The sequence below is a fragment of the Rattus rattus genome, chromosome 6 (genome assembly GCF_011064425.1).
Source record: "Rattus rattus isolate New Zealand chromosome 6, Rrattus_CSIRO_v1, whole genome shotgun sequence".
In the NCBI taxonomy this organism is placed as follows: Eukaryota; Metazoa; Chordata; class Mammalia; order Rodentia; family Muridae; genus Rattus; species Rattus rattus.
Window position 1 is genome coordinate 231,962 of NC_046159.1, and position 20,342 is coordinate 252,303.

The window sequence follows — 20,342 nt, forward strand, 5'->3', positions numbered from 1 at the left end:
GTGGTTGAGGGTGAGAGTTTGGAAGCTACAGGTCTGTTGGAATCTTAGCTGTGTTCAGGGGCTAGGCATCTCTCATTTCCTCATAGGAAAAGAGATGCAAATCCTCAGAGCAGTGGCTTTTAATTAGGGTGACTTTGCCCACTTCCCAGGGAACGTCTGGAGAAGACTGCGAGAATCTCTAGTGTGCTTTGAGGAGAGCCATCTATGGTCACCTGTCGGGTAACCAACAGGCCTGGTGTTTATGACTACGTTTTCTATAATCGAGCACCATCCAGGCATCACTAGTGCCAGGTGAAAAAAATACCACCTTATAACTCGGGAGATTGGGATCTCTGCAAAACATCTGTGATAGTAAGCGCTACTCGTGCTAGCCTCTACATGGCCAAGCCTTGTACTAAGAATTCTAAGTAATTTTCTCATTTTACTTATACTCGGGCTAGTGATACAGCACAGTAGCACAGCACTTGCCCAAGGCTCTGGATTTCAGCCTCAGCACAGAAACAGGTCAGAAGTACAGTAAGTCATTCATACTGAAGAGGAACCCTTGCCACCACTGTTCATGGATGAAGGAATTCATGCTTAGGTTTGGTTAGCCAGCAGGCAGCATGGCCAAACCACTGTCAACGACAGAGCTGATTGTCAAGCCCAGGGTTGCTATGGTAGCCTTTAGGACTGCTATCAATACGCAGGCAAGGGCGGGTAACATATAAGGTTAGAGCCTATGATTGGGCAATGAAGGAAGGTAGGACGGAGCTTCAGAGAAAGGACAGGGGACAGGCAGGTCAGAGATGAAAGATGGGAGGAAGAGGACAAACCCAATCCACGTGGCTTGTAATAGCCACAGGTGGCTATGGATCTCAAAGAACATAGAATAACACAGGGCAATTTGTCCAATCTAGGAGGGCAGCTTGCATTGATATCAACGGAGTTTTGAGTTCCTTGTGTGGGCGTTTTGTGGGTTGAGAATTTACTGACGTAAATCTGACTGGTAATTTATTAAGCCTCTGGAGTTTTGATTTTACTGGGTTATAGGGATTTGTGACAGCTATCCACAGGGGATGGATGACTGGGAATGTGAGCGGGTTCTGTGGCGTGGGAATTTGGGCAGACCCCAGCACTGGGATAGCCATGAGGGCAGGAGATCGCCACGGCTGGAGAGTAGCTGGCAATAGTGTGGGTTGATTTTTTTAAAACTATTACATGCAACACATCCCCAAACTTTGTCCTGGAGAGGCCACATAAATTAGGACCAGTTCAAAGGTCAACCTGCCTTCCACACCTGAGTTTCCTTATTGTGAAGTCTTCCGGACAACTGGGTCTGGGTGACTCAGCCCAAATGGTTCATTTTCTTTCACTAACAAAGACAACTCCAACATATTTTCTAGGTTCACACACTGGTTTCTTCCTTTCAGAGAATTAAAATGGACTACTTTATATGAAAGGTACACACACTAATTACTTCTCTGGTTATAATTAAAAATCGTACTCCTAGCTGGAGGGATGGTTCAGTGATTAAAAGCATGCACTGCTCTTGTAGTGAACCCTGGCTTGCCACATCAGTCACCAGTGACTCAGCTTCAAGGTATCTGCCCCAGCTGGTCTTATGTGCACACAGCTACACATAACCATAATCGAAAGCCTTCAAACAACTGTAACTGTATTCTTAAAACATGAAAATCATCAGGCACACTGTGATTACTATGGTGCTGCCTGGAAGGTGGGGTACCGGGGCACAGATGGTGGGATTCAAGGACACTGGAGGTGTAGGGAGAAATCACTTCAGAAACTCATCACAACTTTTCAGAAGCCATTAAAGAAAGCACAAGGCGAGCTTGTACTCTCAACACCAGGAAGGCTGCAGCCAGAAGATCTCAAGTTCAAGGATACCTACCTAGGGAGACGCCATCTTCAAGTTACCCACAGGAAAAAAGAGGCATGCAGAAATGTGCTGCAATTGCTAACTTTATTTGTTCAGGAGCTCCTAGTGCAAACATCAAACACGCCTGGCTTTGATCTGTGAGCTCATATCACATGTTAGGGAAGAAGCAAACTGTGACCTACGTACAAGGCCGAAGACTAAAGGTTCAGTTAGTCACATTGGAGGTTTGTATTTCTACAGCCTGGCGCCTGGCAGTCACAGGTCCTTGAGGTCTTTCTGGATATCCCACAGGGTGTCCGCACTCTTCCTGAGCTGAGCGACCTCATCGTCCTTCAGCTTCTGGTTGATGACGCTGGTCAGCCCCCGAGCATTAAGGATGCACGGGAGACTGAGGAAGACTTCGTTCTCGATGCCATACATTCCCTGTGAGAGCAAAGAAAGCGTTTAGACAAGGCCATGGTAAGAATGATCAGAAGAACGATGTTGGAGCCACACAACTGTCAGAAGTTTGATCAACACAAGTTAATTCTCTAGTTTTCATCTAATTGGTCCATATGTCCCATAAACTTGGGTTTTAGTTCAGTTTTGTTTTGTTTTTTTGTTTGTTTGTTTGTTTTATTTATAGACTGCAAACTTAATTCCATGATAAAACTAGTTACAAGAAAGTAGTCAGTACTTAGTTTTTAAGTCAAACACTGTTTTCTGCTTAAATGCAACTTGCTATATGACCCTTTAAATGGCTATTAACTCTTTTGCTCAATAGATAACTTGCCATCAACTCATTTAAGATTTTCTTTTATTTTTTGGTGCCTGGAGTAGGGGCACGTGCCTTTAATCTTAGCGCTCAGAAGGCAGGAGGTAGATCTCAAGCTTCTGGAGATCTGCAGAACAAGTTCCAGGACAGTCAGGGCTACACAGAGAAACTTGTCTTAAGAAACAACAACAACAAAAAAATCAAAAAATATTTTATTTTTATATGTATCTGTGAGTTTATGTGTACTACCTGAGGACAGGTGTCTCCAAAGGCCAAAAGAGGGCATCAGATCCCCTGGAAGTGGACTTAGGATATCCCAGAGGTGTTAAAGTAGTAGTGAACTACTACTAAATTACAATTAACTATGTCAAATGTTCTGCCACTTTAAATAAGGGAATTGATTACAGGGTCAATTTCCCTATATAACTAGTAGATTAATTTATTTAACAAGTTATCTTAATATTGAAAACTATTAACCTCAAAAACTTGTTCATACACCAAAGTAGAGAAAATTAAAAACATTCTCCTATATTCTCCCCAAAAGTCACAATTACCCACATTTTCCCATGCTCACTTTGTGAACCGTCCATAGCACTCTAACCCAAACATCTGGTACCACATTTTCTCAACTACCTTTCTGTATGTGTGGTATGCATGTGTGCACATATGTTTCTGTGTGTGTGTGTGATTTTGAGAGTGCAAGAGTGCATCTGTCTGTGTGAGTGTCTGTGTGTGCATACATGCAGAAATCAGAGGTTGTCATCAGGTGTCTTTCTTGATGCTCTCCCCATTATATAAGGCAGGATCTCTCCCATGAGCCCAGAGCTGCCAATTTACTTTGTCCAGCCAGCTGGCTTGCTCTTGGGGAATCCTACACTTACTATTTCCCATCATTCTTTTCACTCTTGACCCTGACAGGTGGAAAGGACTCACTTGCTATATATGCTGTTTTAAATATAACTTTACTTTTACTCAACGGATTTCATTCTGAGGAAGTAATGTAGCCCAGGTTCATCTCAAACTTTCTACGTAGCTGAGGATAACTTTGAACTTCTGATCCTTGTCTCTGTCTTCAGATTACAGACAGATCTGCACCTGATTTAAACAGTGCTGGGGAATCAAACCTGGAACCTCATGCACGCTAAGCAAGAACTCTCTCAACCGAGATATACCACAGCCCCCGCTCATGTCCTTTTGCCTCTCTTGTATGTTTGTTCCATAGTTTTTGATTTAAATTCAATTTGCTATGTTATCAAGTGCTACATGAAAGGCTGTCTACAGCTTACTACATAAGCTTATAATGAACCTACTATGTGTTATTTAATGGTATTACAGAAGGTTCTGAATAGGATTCATAGTTAATAGTTTTTATAGCACACAAGGGAGATTTCTTAGAAAACGCTCAGACATCTTAGCTCCCACAGAGTCAAGTGCGCTTATCCTAATCTTTGGTTTGAAAAGAGAAAAAAAAAAAAAAAAAGCTCATATAAACCCTAGATGCAAAAGTTGCCGTGGACTGGAAGCTTCCCTAATTTTTCTTTTTTTTTTTAAAAGATGAATCGCTTTATAGAGTGTAAGACTAGCCGTCCTGTTCTACTTCACAGCCGGGTGTCTCACCTTCACCATTGTAGACACAGGGTGAATCCGAGAGAGGTTTTTCAGCATGGATTCGATGAGGTCAGCAACGCTTAGGCCTATGGCCCAGTTGGTGTAGCCTTTTAGCTTGATGACTTCATAGGCACTAGAAAGCAGACCAAGGAGAGACCACTGAAACCTGACAGCGGGTGGTGCTTGCTCTGTCTGTCACCTTGGCCAGGTTCTTAACATTTTTGGCTGTAGTTCCTTTTTTTTTTTTTTAATTGGTTTATTTACATTTCAAATGTTATCCCCTTTCCCAGGATTCCCCTCCACAAGTCCCATATCCCAAACCTCCGCTCCCCCTGCTTCTATGAGAATACTCCCTCTTGTAAAGGAAAACAATGCATCTGTTTGTAAGCTTTTTGAGAATATCAAGTGAACTAATATATAAACAAAATAAACCTAAGGATAACATGACAGGAGACACATAGAGACGTGTCTACGAAGCCATGGTGGATAAGAATGTACTCTCTTCAGCTGGAGAAATGGCTCAGAGGTTAAAAGCACTGACTGCTTTTCCAAAGGTCTAATTCCTAGCAACCACATGGTGGCTCACAGTCATCTACAGAGGGATTCGATGCCCTCTTCTGGTGTCTGAAGACAGCTATAGTGTACTCATAGACCTAAAATATTTTTTTAAATATCTTTCTTTCAAGATTTTTAAAAAAATTATATGTATGCATTGTGTGTCTGTATGTCTGTGTGCATGTGGGTGCTTGTGCACATGAGTGCTAGTATCAAGACACCAGAGGCACCAGATGCCCATGGAGCTGGAGCAATCATCTTCTCACTTTAAAACTGAGGCTTGAACTGAAATGAAACTCTAAGGACCCTTTCAACTTTTAGATCCTTCTTGCTATATGCAGATCAAATTCTCCAGGAAAAGGCATCCGAAGTAAAACTTCCATATTTGAGGTAGCAGTGTTCCTACAGAACCTCTTTGTAAATAGTAACACTGATTGGATGTCGGTAAACGGTGTGAGGCCCTGAGTGTAATCCATGGCTGCGTCATGACAAGCCTACAGCTCTTACACTTTACACACACTAAAGGGTCCACAGAGAACCAGGCTATGGTCCATTATGACCCATACTTCGTGAATCTGGGAGAAGACAGATGATAGAGAACCCTGAAGGTTAAATGGCCTCCAGTCACTATAGTCAGCTTCACTGTCAGGATGTGTGTTCAAGCCTGAATTAGGGGCTGTATTTCAAAGTGATATATTATTTGGGGTAGGGAGACCATAACGGAGAACCGTTGATAATAAAAGAAACCGCTTCAGAAAATAAGATTAGGATGGGAGACATCTTTAACGGGTAGGCAGATAAGAACAGAGCTGATTAAATACTCCCAGTGAGCTGCTCAAGTGTGTTGACTAAAGGAGCCCAGGCTTCCCTCTGTGGGGGAACCAAGCCTTATTTGTGACAGGCAGCAGGGTGAAGGCTGTGTTTGTCTCTACAGCTGTCTGCTTTCTCTTGAGAACACACATTCTCTAGAGACTTGCCTAGCAAGTCTGACCGGCCTAATCTTTCCTATCTCTCATCAGGTGAGGAGTCACCTGAGTAGAAGTGTGGAAACAGCTCAGGATTCCATCTACCTGGACAGGACTCCAACTCTCCTGAGTGGGGCCGCCCACTCACCTGTCCACCACCATCTTATGCACCTCCTTCCAGTTCTCGCTGTCATTGTCCGTTCCCATCTCTGGGTTCAGTTCCTGGAGGGAGACTCCTGCCACATTCACCCCGCTCCACACTGCCACTGAGAAAAAAGCAAGACAAAACCTTTTATTTTCCTATCAGATCTCAACACAGATATGAATTATCCCAACACCAGTTGGTACTATTCCCAAGGCAATTGTCTCTGGTAGAGTTCCCATCCTTTTTGGAAAGATATTTGCTCCAATATTTGCCTTCGACTAGCAATAGATATCACACACACACACACACACACACACACACACACACACACACACACACACACACACACACACCACACACACACACACACACACACACACACACACACCGTGCACACACACACCACACACACACACACACACACCACACACACACACACACACCACAGACACACACCAGCACACACACACACCGCACACACACACCACACACACACCACCACACACACCCACACTGCACACACCACACACCGTGACACACACACACACACCGCATACACACACACACTGCACACACACACACCATACACAAACACACACTGCACAACACACACCACACATCGACACACAACAAGACACGCACGCACACTGCATACAACACGTTGCACACAACATGCACACACGCACAACGCACACACCACGCACGCGCACGCCCAACGCGCGACACACACACATGCACACACGTGCACTATGTATATATATGTTTGGGGGTACGCGTAGGTGCCCAAAGAGTTCAGAAGAGTGAGTCCAGACACCTGGGGCTGGAGCTGCAGGCAGCCGTGAGCCACCTGAGTGGGTTCTAGGAACCAAACTTGGGTCCTCTGCCACAGCAGCGGGCGTCCTTACCTGCCAAGCCACTTCTTCAGCCCCCACTTCTGACCTTTTAGCTTTAAAACAAATGTGGCCCAAAACAGTAATTGCATCATTTACAGAGAACACGAAATTCTTTTCCAAATCTCTAGGTTGGTAAAAATCACAAGGAATTATACACTTTGGGACCATCCTAAACACTCAAATTTTAGAAATGTAAATTTCTCTCCCTAGGAACCGTTTGGTAACAAAAGCCCCTCTCTTTTTAAGTAGAAAAAAACCTAGAATAATTAAACCCAAGTCAGTTATTATGGAAGTACACTAAGATGTAAATTAGGGTCTTAATTTAGGGGAGAATGTCTACAAACAAACATGGGAACTGGCTTTGAAATCCCAGTCTCACGATCCTTAGAAACTCTTGAGAACACTGGGTGCTCGGCTGGTCTGAACAAAGGACGGGGTATAGTCCAGTGCAATTACACAGCTGTGGCGCTAACCTACCAGTGGCCAAGTAAGACCCCCTTGGCCCACAGCATCTGCTGCGCCCAGCTCACTAGACACCCTTGTGGTCTTTAAGGAAAACCATGGCTCTGTCTAATCACACCAAGAATGCATGATTTCTCTCTCATGCTGCAGATATGACAGATTCATACTGAATGGATGAGGGGAAATACAGTGAGATGGGCAAAAAGGCTCAGCAGGTAGGGGTATGTGCTGCCAAGCCTGATGATCCGAGTTTATCTCTGTGGCGAGTTCAAAGCCAACCTGGTCTACAAGGCAAGTTCCAGGATAGCCAGGGCTAGATAGAGACACTGTCTCTAAAACAAACAAAAGATAGCTAGGTGGATCGATGGACAGATGATGGAAGGATAAAGCAAACTGGAAGAGAACCCAAAATGTTAAGTACACTTCTGAACCCTTTCTGAAATATAACACTGTATGACACTAAAGTCTGAAGTAGGGAAAAGGATGAAGAGCGTTCTGAGCAACCCAGAGGCACAAAGGAAACGCTTACCACTGGAGTCCCCATGCTCGCCCAGGATCCAGCCGTGGCAGCTGCTGGGATGAATACCAAGCTTTTCGGCCATGAGGTAACGGAACCGAGCAGAATCCAGATTGCATCCGCTTCCAATCACGCGGTGCTTAGGTAGCCCGCTCAGCTTCCAGGTGACATAGGTAAGAATATCCACTAAACATCACAGAAAAGAAATTCGAGAAAGTAAGTTGGAACTGCTCAGCCAGTTAGAAGGCGCTCTGGCTTCTGCTTCCCCACGTTGAGATGTGGCCAGAAAGATTCTCACAGTTGGGTCGGGCAGGTATCATTGAAGCATTTGTAAAGAAGCTGTAGACGTGGAAACGTGTGCAAACGTAGCATTGCCTGGCATAAGGATACTCAGGGGCATTGCAAGTCAATTTCACAATGAGAGAAAAAGGTGGGTGTGCCCCTCACTGCGATGGTTTGAAGAATGGCCGCCATTGGCTCATATTTGAATTCTTAGTCACAAGGGCACTATTTGAAAGGATTAGAAGGATTGGGAGGTGTGGCCTTGTTGGAGGAAGTGTGACACAGAGGGTGGGCTTAGACATTTCAGAAGCCTATGCAAGGCCCCAGGCTTCCTCCCTCTGCCTATGGATCAAGAGGTAGCTCCTCTCAGGTCTGTCTGTGTGATGCCGTGTTCTCGCCAGGATGATAATGGACTAAATCCTGAAACGAGGCAATTGCGTACTTTCTCTTACAGAGTTGTGGTGGGCATGGCAACACCTCATAGCAATAGATCAGTGACTAACACACTCACTCACATTGCCACTGATTGTAACAGTCCGGGACTGTGACAGCCGTCACCACAAACAATGCCATTCCTAAGTTAGTGAGCTGCGCCTGTGTACATTTTCTTGAGTGTGATATTTGCCCAGCAAACGATCGTGAAATCCATGTCGTCATTAGCTGGATGACTGCTCCATAACCTTCATCTATGTGACACAGTGGTAACATTTCTATGGGGTCACAGAAGTCACAAGCTGTGTTGGAAAGAGAAGGAAATGTGCACCCTTGTTGAAAGGAGCTGATGGGCCCCACCCTGTACTCCTCTGGGGAGCCTGGAGAAATTTTCTTTGGCAAACTCTCACTGAACAATGCCTTTCATTTGCCGACTTTAATTGCCCCACAAGAGCTTCCCTGGAGACTCACGCCTTGGAAGTGATGTCATCAGACCGCACTGCTTGTGAAGCAGGATGTGGACACACAGACTACGGCTAGCTGTCGGCCATCTTTGTTCCATACCTACCTGGCATTGTGTTTATATATATGCCCGAACCATTCAGGAAGCCCCAATCCAAGCTCATGAAGAAGGAGAAGTGAGAAATGATCTCTTATCAGGTCCCAAGCCCCAGGACTAAAGGAACTGCTGTGATTCCCCACCCAGGCAGGCTTAGCCAATCGCCCAGGTGACGGGTCAGACACGGGTCTGCCATCTTATCAATATCCCCACCATCATGCAGTAACTTTGATGGTAAATGACAGAGCAATGATGTGTGACAGAGCAGGTGACACACCTCAACGGCAGAATACTTATCTACCCCATAGCCCAGTGCCCAGTACATCCGGAGAGAAAGGGGGTTAATGATGGAAACTAAACTTTTAACCACTTGGTCTTGCACGGGATAAATATAATTTAGTTGCAAAACCTTAATTATCCTTAGAAAGTTTTCTTTTCCTCAGACAGAGAAGAAAGGCTAAGGAGAGAAAATATCACCCTCTCCCCCAAAAAGATAGGCCATTGCAGAGTTACTTTCTATGCAAGATAATAACCGAAAATCAAAACAAACAAAAAGGAAAAATAACTGATACCAGGTTACAGTAGATGATTCCATGTTTTAAAAAGTTGGCTTTTGTATTTTTATCCATCTATAGGTCTGCGTGCCACATGCAGAGCCCAGAAAAGGACATCCGGTTCCCCCAGCATGAGAGTCACAGATGGCTGTGAGGCACCCCATGGTGCTGGGAACTGAACCTGTGTCCTCTACAAGAGCAGCCAGTGCTCTTAACTACCAAGTCATTCTCTCCACCCGCTGACTAGCAAGAAAGCCCCCCCTTGGGAAACGTGGCTGTCGTACCTCTCGTTCTGACTAATCGATTCGAATGAATGGCTGGGAGGCAGCTCGATGATGTGGGCTCTGCTTTGTGAGTTCACGGATTTGTACCCTGGTGTGTTAGGGTCCAGCAACGGCTGCAAACAATGGCCTTATAGACTTTTTATTTACCAGGCTAAACAGGTAGGGTCAGGCACAGCAGTGAGTTGTACATGGTGTACACGCGTGGTGTATACACACGAGAGTACATACGCGCCTGTGGGTGTGAGGGTCAAAGGTCCATACGGAGTCCTCCTCAGTTGCTCCCCACCCTATTGTGAGATCAAGTTTCTTAACCCACAGTTCACCAATGTGGCTGACCTGACTGGCTCAGAGCACCTGGGATCCTCCTTCCTCAGGCTTCCATAGCCTGTGCTTTACGGAGCCACGTCCCAGCTCCACCTACATATCGTTTAAGAAAGTAAAACCTTACAACTCTACCACAAACATGGACGAAACCAGAAGACCAAGCCGGCGACACACATTCAGCCTGGGATGGCGCCATCTGTTTTGCAGAGACCGCCTCTCTTTGGCGGCAGCAGAAGGTGTGTGGACTGCGGACTGCCTCGGTCAGTGCACAAAGCCGAAAAAATGAGGTTCCCCCAAACATTAGGAAAGTCACCACGTTAGTACCTGGGTTGGAAACCACGATGATGGTGCAGTCGGGGCTGTACTTGACGATCTGAGGAATAATGAACTTGAATACATTGACATTTCTCTGCACCAGGTTGAGCCGACTCTCCCCCTCCTGCTGGCGGACTCCCGCGGTCACCACCACAATCTTAGAATTGGCCGTCACGGAGTAATCTTGAAGAAAGAGAGCAAGAGAGCGAACCTTAAATTCAACTCCTTGGCGGAACATGCTAGCTCTGGTATGTTCTAAAAGTTCCAGCTTCCAGAAGTTATGAGACTGTCCTGTATTAAGTGATTGAGTTCTTAAAATCTTTGTGTGTGTGCACGCATGTGTGTCTGTGTGTGTGCACGCGTGAGTGTGTGCACATGTGTGTGTCTGCGTATGTGTGTGCATGCGTGTGTGTCTATGTGTGTGCACATGTGAGTGTGTGCACATGTGTGTGTCTGCGTATGTGTGTGCACGCGTGTGAGTGTGTGCACGTGTGTGAGTGTGTGCGCGAGTGTGAGTGTGTGCGCGTGTGTGAGTGTGTGCACGCGTGTGAGTGTGTGCGCATGTGTGAGTGTGTGCACGCATGTGAGTGTGTGCGTGTGTGTGTCTGCGATGTGTGTCTGCGTGTGTGTGTGCAGCGTGTGCAGTGTCTGTGGCGTGTGAGGTGTGCGCACAGTCAGGACCAGATCAGGGCATCTGACCCTCTGAAGCTGGAGTTACAGGTGATGACGAGCTGCCAGATATGTGTGGTATGAACTGAGTTAGGTCCTCCGGAAGAGCGGCGCACTCTCACTCCCTGAAAGATCCCCAGCAACTACGAAGAGATTTTGAACTTCAAAAGTCTCTGCAGCTTCATTTTTCTTCCTTGAGTAACAGTGACTTCAAAACTGACAGATAAGGAACCAGGGAAATAATACCCCCAAATACGTTTGTGGCTAGAAGTCCCCTGAGTTCCCAGGAAAGGCTGAAGCATGTCGGCGAGCCCACAGCCCAACAGGCGGGCTCTCCACAATTGCCGTGAAACTGTGGTTTTACATATTCCTAAATTAGTAACCTACAACACAGATGAAACTCATTTTTAATTCCTTTTTAGCCATGTAATGCTACCAACATCTATAAAGGAAAAGAAAGGCCGTGTTTGGTTTTGATTGTAAATTAAATTTTGGTTTCTAATGTAAATTAAATTTTGGTTTCTAATACTTCATATATTAAGGGATGGGACACACCTTGAATCTCAGTACTCAGGAGGCTGCGGCATGAGTTCAAGGCCAGCATGGCCTACGTATAACTATAGTGTGTGTATTTTTAAGACAGTCACACTATGCAGCCCAGGCTGACCTAGGACTGCCTGCCTCTGCCTCCTGAGTGCGGGGATTAAAAGTGTGTGCCTCCATACTGGATATACTCTATTTCTGAAGGAAGACTATTTTATGCTCCAGCAGTGTTAATGCTTGGAGAAGTTTTCCTGCTAAGGAAGTTATGTCAACCTTTCAGTATTTCAAGACCTACAGGTTAAGATCATTAGCCTGGGCTGCACTATGGCTTCCGGAAGTTATTAACAGTCTTCCCCGTAAAATGCAGGGGCTGTCCCTACCCTCACAGCTCCCACCTGCAAAGATAAAATGACAAACCCAAACACCTACTACAGGACCCCACGCGTAGTTAGTCAGCAAGTAACAATGATTATCTAGTTCTTCAAGGCAACCCATCTCTGGCACAGAGACTACCACCATAGGGAGAGGAAGGGAGCTGAGGAACTAGATATTCCTGGGACAAGTGCAATGCGGCCTACTTGAAAATCAGGATGCTATATATGGGCCATACTAGGGTTGTTGGTATTCTTTTAAAGGTATATTTTTAAAAGGATTTTCCTTTCCTTTTTTGAAGATTTATTTATTTTATGTAAATGAATACACTGGCAAATGTCTTCAGACACACCAGAAGAGGGCATTGGATCCCATAACAGATGGTTGTAAGCTACCATGTGGTTGCTGGGAATTGAACTCAGGACCTCTGGAAGAGGAGTCAGTGCTGCTAACCTGCTGAGCCATCTCTAAGTAGATGGAAATTTTGTAGTCCTTTACTAAAATAGATCATGACCATTTGGTGTTAGGGATTACTGAGTCAACTGGCCCACAATCCCAGCTTTTCCTAGTAAAAAATAATTTCTCCTGGCAACATGGCTTTAACCACAGCACTTGGAAAGCAGAGATGACCAGGTCTACAGAGCAAGTCCCAGAATAACCATAGCTTATACAGAGAAACCCTGTCATGGGAAAAAAAGAACAAATGAATGGATGAGCGAAAGAAAGAAGTTTAGGACAGCGTGTAGTCCAGGGTACACTGCATACTAGCCTAGCATCCTGCAGGGCCCTAGGTTTAATCTTTAGCACCACGGACAGCAATAGCAACAGGTAAAAGTGAACGATCCGCTTGTCAAGCTGGAGGGAGCATCCCAAGTAGCCATTTGTAACAAAATGACTTTCAGGTTAGCCCCCTTAGAGGATATAAAGAAGCTACCTACCTTTATCCGCCACAATTTTCGGAGTCTGGAGAAATAAGCTCCCGTGCTGCAGATCCATCATTTCTCCTTTGAGCTTGTCTTCCAAGACATCCACGAGGGCGAGCTCATCAGCCAGAGACTGGAAGCAGAGAATCAAACGCTCATTCTTGTTGTGGTTTGAGTGTGAAATAGACCACGGACTCACGAGCTCTGAACACACGGTCCCCAGCTAGCGGGGCCGTCTGGAGAAACTGTCGAACCTTTAGGACATGAAGCCTCACTAGATACATGAGTCACTGGGAGAGACTTGGGGTTTGACAGCTGGCTTCACTTCCTGGTTCATCTTCAAAGCCTAACATACAAAGACATAAGCAAGCGCCCTTACAATCCTGCACCATGCTATCCCTGCCATGGCGGTCTGTGCGGGGAGATAAAGTGCCTTCTCACACGAGTTGCTCACCACGTGTTTGGTTGTCACCAACGCAACACCCCGAACTATGCAAGGACGGCTTAGCACCAATCCACCTCACAGAAGCCTTTTACAAGTGGCTAGGGCACCCAATGGCCAAAATCCTCAAGAACGACGGAGTATGGTATTCGATCACCTACAACCTAGGTTGCTTAGGCTGGTTCCGAGCAGCTCAGGGTCTTGGCGAGAAAGGCATCCAGATCATACGATGAGGAGTCTGTCTTCATGAACCAAATCCCAAGCCCAGGGAGGGATGAGAGTTCTGTATCAAATAAGGACACTCATTTTTATCTTTTTACTTAAAACATGTTTGGGGAGGAAAAAAAAGATAATTCTCCTCCTTTTACACGGAGCCTCTTAAGAGCCTCCCAAATTCTTACTTGCATTTTTAAGACCTAAAATAACGTTCTAAGACCATCTCACTCAACAGCCTAACATTCTGTGCCCGTGCCCAGCGCCAGCACTTCCAATCGCTTTTTAGCGATAGCGCACGTGGGCCACCATAGTCAACAGAGCAACGCAATTCAGAGGTTACGTAGGAAGCCATCTCACAGGATGTCAGGTCCCCGTGACAGTGGGTGTGGAGAATTAGCCTGGAGGTGTGTGCTTAGCTGACGGAAAGAGGCAAGCCAACACCTAAAATGTTAACCGAAATGCCAAATACAGTTGGGTCTGTCTGACGGGCCTCCTCGAAGAGCAGTTACACAGAGGCCTGGCAACACAGCTGCTGCTGAACGTCGCAGGTTTCTCTACCCACACATTCGTAGCTGATGCCCTCCCTGCGAATATGAATACATTATTAAGGAGCAAGGCTGGCTGAAAGCCAAGAGTGCTGCTGCAGCAAATCTTTGGATCTCAGGTCTCAAGTGGAACAGATACAGTTGTGGATTCTGCCTCTTAGTTAATGAATGACCACCATCGATGCGTTGGTATCTGAGGCCAGCTGTTTTATATTCCAGTGCTTGTTAAGCACGGGATTTTTGTGGGAGGAAAATGCATAACTTTTCAAATGATTAACCAAACGGGTGAGCGGCATTAGCTAATTTGCATTTTTGAGCTTTTCCTAAGCTAGGGATATGTAGTGGGGTATTCCGGGAAGCAGCAGTGAGCTGCAAGATCCAGGGCCACAGTTCCCTCCAGCGTCCCTTGCTGCTGAGGCACTGGGTGGGTTATGCACACAAAGTGAATCCATCGTTTGGTGGTGCTGAGGTATTGGATCCAAGGCCTTGTGCATGGTAGCCATGCTCTCTGATGGTGCGTAATTCATCTCTAGTGTCAGCTTTTGGGTTATGGTCAGACACGGAGGACACGGAGCAGCCTGAGCTGCTCCTCCTTCTGCAGCTGTGGGACACTGACAGGTGACATCACTTCTTTTGCCTCAGTCACTTTGTCTTAAAACAAGGATGAGAAACGTCCCTAGGAGGAGGATGAGGTGAGACAGGCCCAGAGTCTCAGCACCTGGAAGGTGGAGCTGATGCAGGAGGACGGCCAAGACAGTAAGGCCAGCCTAGGTTTTAGAAGACACTCTAGGACAAAAATAGTAACAACTACCCCACACACAAAAGAAAAAAGTTTTAAGACTGCTGATTATCTAGAATAAAGCACTTTGTGTGTGTGTGTGTATGTGTGTATATATACATATATACATACATATACATACATATACATATATATACATATATAAATAAAATCATGCTGACCTCAAACTTCTAATTTTCTCCTGAATATTGGGATTACCAGTATATGCCATTATGCCTGACCCCAAACTTTTTAAATATTTTCTTTAATTTTATGTGTATATAACATATACACACTATATACACATATTATATACATACATATTTTTTTTTTTTTGTTTTTTTTCGGAGCTGGGGACCGAACCCAGGGCCTTGTGCTTCCTAGGTAAGCGCTCTACCACTGAGCTAAATCCCCAGCCCCTGAGCTAAATCCCCAGCCCCCATATATTTTTAAAAGAAACATAAGCGCAATCGTTTTTGTTTTAACCAAAGTAAGAGCCAACACTAAATCAAGACCATTTAAAACCCCTACAATTCAGGAAACCATCACAATATCATACGTATCTAGTCAATTAAAAGTAGCTAGAAAAAAAGCAAAAGAATACACACCGAGGAGTCCTGTGGACATTGTTTCTCAGTTAAAAGATCCACAGTTTGATCCTTGAGAACTTAAGATTCGGGCACTAGAGAAGGGGCTGAGAGCACTGGCTGCTCTTACTGAGGAATCATTTTAGGTCTCCGGTACCCACATGGTGGCTCACAACATCTGTAACTCCAGTTCCAAAGGGAATGACATCCTCTTCTGGCCTTCTTGGGCACGAGTGCACAGACGCTATTCGGGCAAAACACCCAAGAATTTAAAGTTTAGGGTCAGGCATGGTGGCACGCACCAGTAAGGTAATCTCAGCATTCAGGAGGTGGCAGCACGGTGCCACCAGCGTCTCAAAAGCAATACAAATAAGGGTGGAGAGGGTTTTAGTTGTAGAATCCTTGCCTAGCATACAAAAGAGTCCCTGGGCTCAGTACCCAACAAAACACACTAAACTTCACAAACGAAGGAAAAGGCTTGGTGGGAGGAAGTCAAGCAGCCACCACACAAAAGGGTCAGTGTGCTCTCCTGGGGGCGGGGAGGTGCTGCCAGCTAACGCTTTCTCTCTTCCCACATTTAAGGAAGCTCTTAGAACAAGCAAGGCCTCAAGCCACTAAAACTAAGGGAAACAAACAAACAAACAAAAAAACTGTGGTGTGACCTTCAAGGGGTGTGTGTAAGGGGAGCCAGGAATCAAGACAGGCAGACAGCAAAAGGAAGGTCAAGTCTGGAAACACCAAAGCAGCATAAAACTGATACACACACACACACACACACACACACACACACACACACACAAGCGCACACACACACACACACACACACACGCACACGCCAGCACACACACACACACACACGCACACACACGCGCACACACACACACACACACACACACACACACACGCGCGCACACACACACACACACACACACACACACAGAGACAGAGACAGAGAGAGAGAGAGAGAGAGAGAGAGAGAGAGAGAGAGAGAGAGAGGAAGAGACAGAGAGAGAGAGAGACAGAGAGAGAGGGGACAAGACAGAGAGAGAGAGGACAAGACAGAGAGAGAGGACAAGACAGAGAGAGAGGACAAGACACACACAGAGAGAGAGAACGAGAGAGAGAACAAGAGAGAGAGAACAAGAGAGAGAGAACAAGAGAGAGAGAGAACAAGAGAGAGAGAGAACGAGAGAGAGAACGAGAGAGAGAGAACGAGAGAGAGAGAGAGAGAGAGAGAGAACGAACAAGAGAGAAAAGAAAAGGAGTAGAGAGAGTACGAGATGAAATGAAGCAAAATGCAGCAGGCTGATAAACCCAAAAGATGCATGCATGGAAGTGCTCATTATTAAAATAATTTTTACAAATGTATATTACATTTGAAATCACTTCAAAACAAAATCAATGGTTCAAAGTTTGAGGATAGGAAGACATTCTTCTAAGCTCAACAAGCACGTCTCTACAAACATGTCCTAAGAAGACAGAGTCCACTGCATCTAAATTTTCCAGTCACTCCAACCACAGACCTCAGTTTATCACTATAGAAACAAGGCAAGTCACTATGCTATACCTCTTGGTGTGGGAACCCACGCAACAGATACAACTAGATTAATCACAAGGAGACATCAGAAAAGCACACAGTGAAGGCGATACCCGAGACTGATCTGGACCATTAAAAGAAAAAAGTCAGAGGCTTGCAGGACAGAGAAAAAGATATAGTAAGGATACAAAATGCATGTCTTGGAATGAGGTTTAAAGGGTGCGATTTTGCCACCATGGAGAATTTTAAATAATATGACAGGAAGACAGCACAACTCTATATTGATGTTAAGAAAGCCTGGGAGTAGTTCCAGAGTGGCCACACAGAGTGACCAGAACCTTCCCGTACATGTGCAATTACCGAAAGGTAAGTGTGATTTCTCTAAGTTATTTCAGATGCCTGAGGGGGTCTAAAGACAACACAGACCTCGGCTCCTCAGACAGACCACGAACTCCTGCAGAAACTGTGACCTATGTCTCTGTTAAAACATACCTTCCCCAGAATGCTGATAGCACACGCCATTCCAACTTGTCCAACGCCTACTACAGTAATCTTGTTGTTCGGGACGGCAGTCTCGTCGTCTGCGACTGGCGCAATGAGCTTTTCCTTAAGGGTTGCCATCTTGTCCTGCAAGAAAAGGGGCGACCGATGTGCTTTACATGCATGGAGTCTGACTGAGAAGTAGCTTGAAGGGCCACAGCTTCGATTCTGAAGTAAAGTATAACTCAACAAAAGCCTGGAAGGAACACATCTCCCTGAATGGAGGACTTAATGCAAAATTCTCCGCAAGTTTAAACCAACAATGCTTCTCAGAGCACTCCACGCAAGCAATTAAGTCCCCACCATCATTCCTGAGACCTCTCTGTTCTAACTGCTTACTACTGGCTAAAGATAGAGCTGTTCGTACTTAAATAAGCTAGGGTTTTTTTTGTCCCTAAAAGGAATTTATGTGCAATTCCTGTTAACCAGCTAACTTATTTTTAAGCATGTTTAAATATCAATATTTATAGCCAGTATCCATTATCATTCTCATTACAAGTGATTATCTTTATTCACGAAGGACAAAGACCGGTTTTTGTGCTGTAAATCTCACAAAAGTTACTGCCCCACCCTCCTTACAGAGTGTCTTTACCATTTAGTATCAGCGTTAGTAATCTCTGCTGATTGTCTGCGTTTGTTGCTTTTTAGTGCTGTTTATCACAGCTGAGGCACCACTGTCGGTTTCATAGCCCAGCCAGCTCTTTCATAACCTTCATTTTCGCTTCTACTCTGTAAAGGGCTAAATAACAAAACTTGTCTTAGTTAACTGTCTTGTAAAGAACCCTTAATTGAGGGTTCGGGTCACAACTACTTTGCTCCGTGACATTTTAACACCCCCTCCCCTGTCCGTACTGCTTCCAGGCTATTTTGCCATAGAGAATCACATTTGTTGTTTTTGGGCCGATGCAAAGCTGAACTGCCTTGGGAGGGCTTGGACAAAGCAACGGCCTTAAAACGGATCCGCACAGGCCCTGTATCTTAAGCAGCTTCGACTGAGAAGCTGCAACTCTTCAGTAAGAAAAGCACAACCTCCCCAAAGCCCGCCCACACCAAGTTTATTTTTGTTAGTTGGCTTAAAATCTGTTAGGTAGGTTTCCAGAAAGCATAAGGAAGGCCTGGAATCCCGATGTTTGGGAGGTGGAGGTAGGAGGGTCAGGAGAAGCCAAGGTCACCCTCCAGCATCCTGGGAAAATGACTGGAAAGCAGAGTGGTGGGTATCTCCAGCCTGGCTGACCTGGAAACATTTTAGTTTGGGGAATTTCAAAGGCGACAGTGTTGAAGATCCAGCAAACACAGGCAGACTCCAATAACTAGACTGAAGTTCATATCCTCCTCCCCCCTCCTCCCTGCACCCGCACCCCCGCAGTGAAAGAAAATAGTTTGCATTGTAGCAGGCCTGTGTCAAATCAGGGAGTTGACTGCGGGGAGAGAGAAACAGGGAAAACACAGGTCTACTCCGCAGAATATCTCCTATGTTAACTGTTGAAGCCCGGGTTTTGCCTCCAATTTCTCCATGAAAAGGAGCCAGCTCCTCCACCCTACCCCCACCCCAGGTCCGGTCAGAGCTTGTTCAGTTGGAGGCACACAAGCCACCTCTCCTACTGTGCAAAGTAGGTCACAAGGGAGACACCAGCGCACACCTCGAATAAGGTCTCCAGGGGCAAGTCTAGGCTCCCACACTGAGCACACGAAGTAAACAAAAATCCTAGAGCCCAGCAAGCACACAGCTCCAGGGCGGGCAGCGTGAGAGGGGACGAAGCCTGGTTATCACCACTGCTACAATAGCTGGGACCTTTCTCCATCACCAGATGCAAGAACTTCCAACCTTCACAGGACCCACCTAGTCCCCGCTCCGCTCCCTGGCACCCAGGCGCGTGTCCCCAGCGGGCGTCCCAGCCCTGTTTCGCAGCGGATGGATGATGTGCCACTTGCCGACCAAAACTTAATGAGACCGGGTTGACTTGCATCACGTTACAAGTCTTTCCATTGATAGCACATAGGCCCGAGACCAGCCTGTGCTCACACTGCACCAAGGTGCTGACAGAGCCGGGAGCTCAGCTGCGCACCGCTGCTCGCTCGGCTTGCCACCCAAAACCGCATGGAAGAAACTGGTATGAGCGCGGATGCTCAGGGGCAAAGGCCTCAGAGGGTGGATGTGTCGTAGCTCCTTCCTCCTGTTCCTCCAAACAATTTCCCCTCTGCACTCCCTACCCCCACAACACACACCCTGTTGTTCCGTAAGTCAGGCTTTGGGATCTTGGGTTCAAACCTACCAGACAAGAGGAGGCTCTGCGGCGCGCTGAGGCAGGGGAACCACTGCAAAGTCAGCAGGCTGCTCTGCCGACAGCCGACTCTGGCTCTACAAGAAGAGGAGGAGGAGGCGGGGCTGCCGCCCTCCAGCCTCCCAGCTTTCGCTATTGTGATTGGAAACCGGAGCCGGGTCTACCCCTCCCCTCGGCTCGCTCAATCTCCTTCAAGGACAAGGCTGGAGTGTGCACGCGCTGCTCTCCCCCGCTCTCTAAAGTTGGAGGTCACCTTCTGGCAGTCATGGTATTCTCCAAGCTTTACGGCTGGCCCTCTCACTTATTCCGCAAACCTGCCTCTCTGGCCTTCTGTACGGTCTCCATCTTGTGCTAATAGAAATCTATGTCTGGGTTGCATT

The 20,342-nt window shown here is 46.1% G+C and overlaps 1 protein-coding gene across 1 annotated transcript; it reads right to left on the minus strand.

Moving 5' to 3' along the window:
• Window positions 1–1,946: 1,946 nt before the first annotated feature.
• Ldhb (lactate dehydrogenase B) lies at window positions 1,947–20,077 on the minus strand. The gene is made up of 8 exons (XM_032905367.1): window positions 19,954–20,077; window positions 17,633–17,767; window positions 13,051–13,168; window positions 10,538–10,711; window positions 7,791–7,964; window positions 5,910–6,027; window positions 4,251–4,374; window positions 1,947–2,302 (listed from the first exon to the last, which is right to left on the minus strand). The coding sequence occupies exons 2-8, from the start codon at window positions 17,759–17,761 to the stop codon at window positions 2,135–2,137; spliced, it is 1,005 nt and encodes a 334-aa protein (XP_032761258.1). The 5' UTR covers window positions 17,762–17,767; window positions 19,954–20,077; the 3' UTR covers window positions 1,947–2,134.
• Between the last annotated feature and the right edge of the window lie 265 nt (window positions 20,078–20,342).

What these genes read in the sequence shown, in the direction of transcription:
- Ldhb (XM_032905367.1), bottom strand. Translation starts at nt 17,761, where the DNA reads ATGGCAACCCTTAAGGAAAAGCTCATTGCGCCAGTCGCAGACGACGAG. An exon ending in CTATCAGCATTCTGGGGAAG is followed by an intron (nt 13,169 to 17,632) that starts GTATGTTTTAAC and finishes CTCTGCTTCCAG; the next exon opens with TCTCTGGCTGATGAGCTCGC. An exon ending in CGAGCATGGGGACTCCAGTG is followed by an intron (nt 6,028 to 7,790) that starts GTAAGCGTTTCC and finishes CTTTTTTCTCAG; the next exon opens with TGGCAGTGTGGAGCGGGGTG.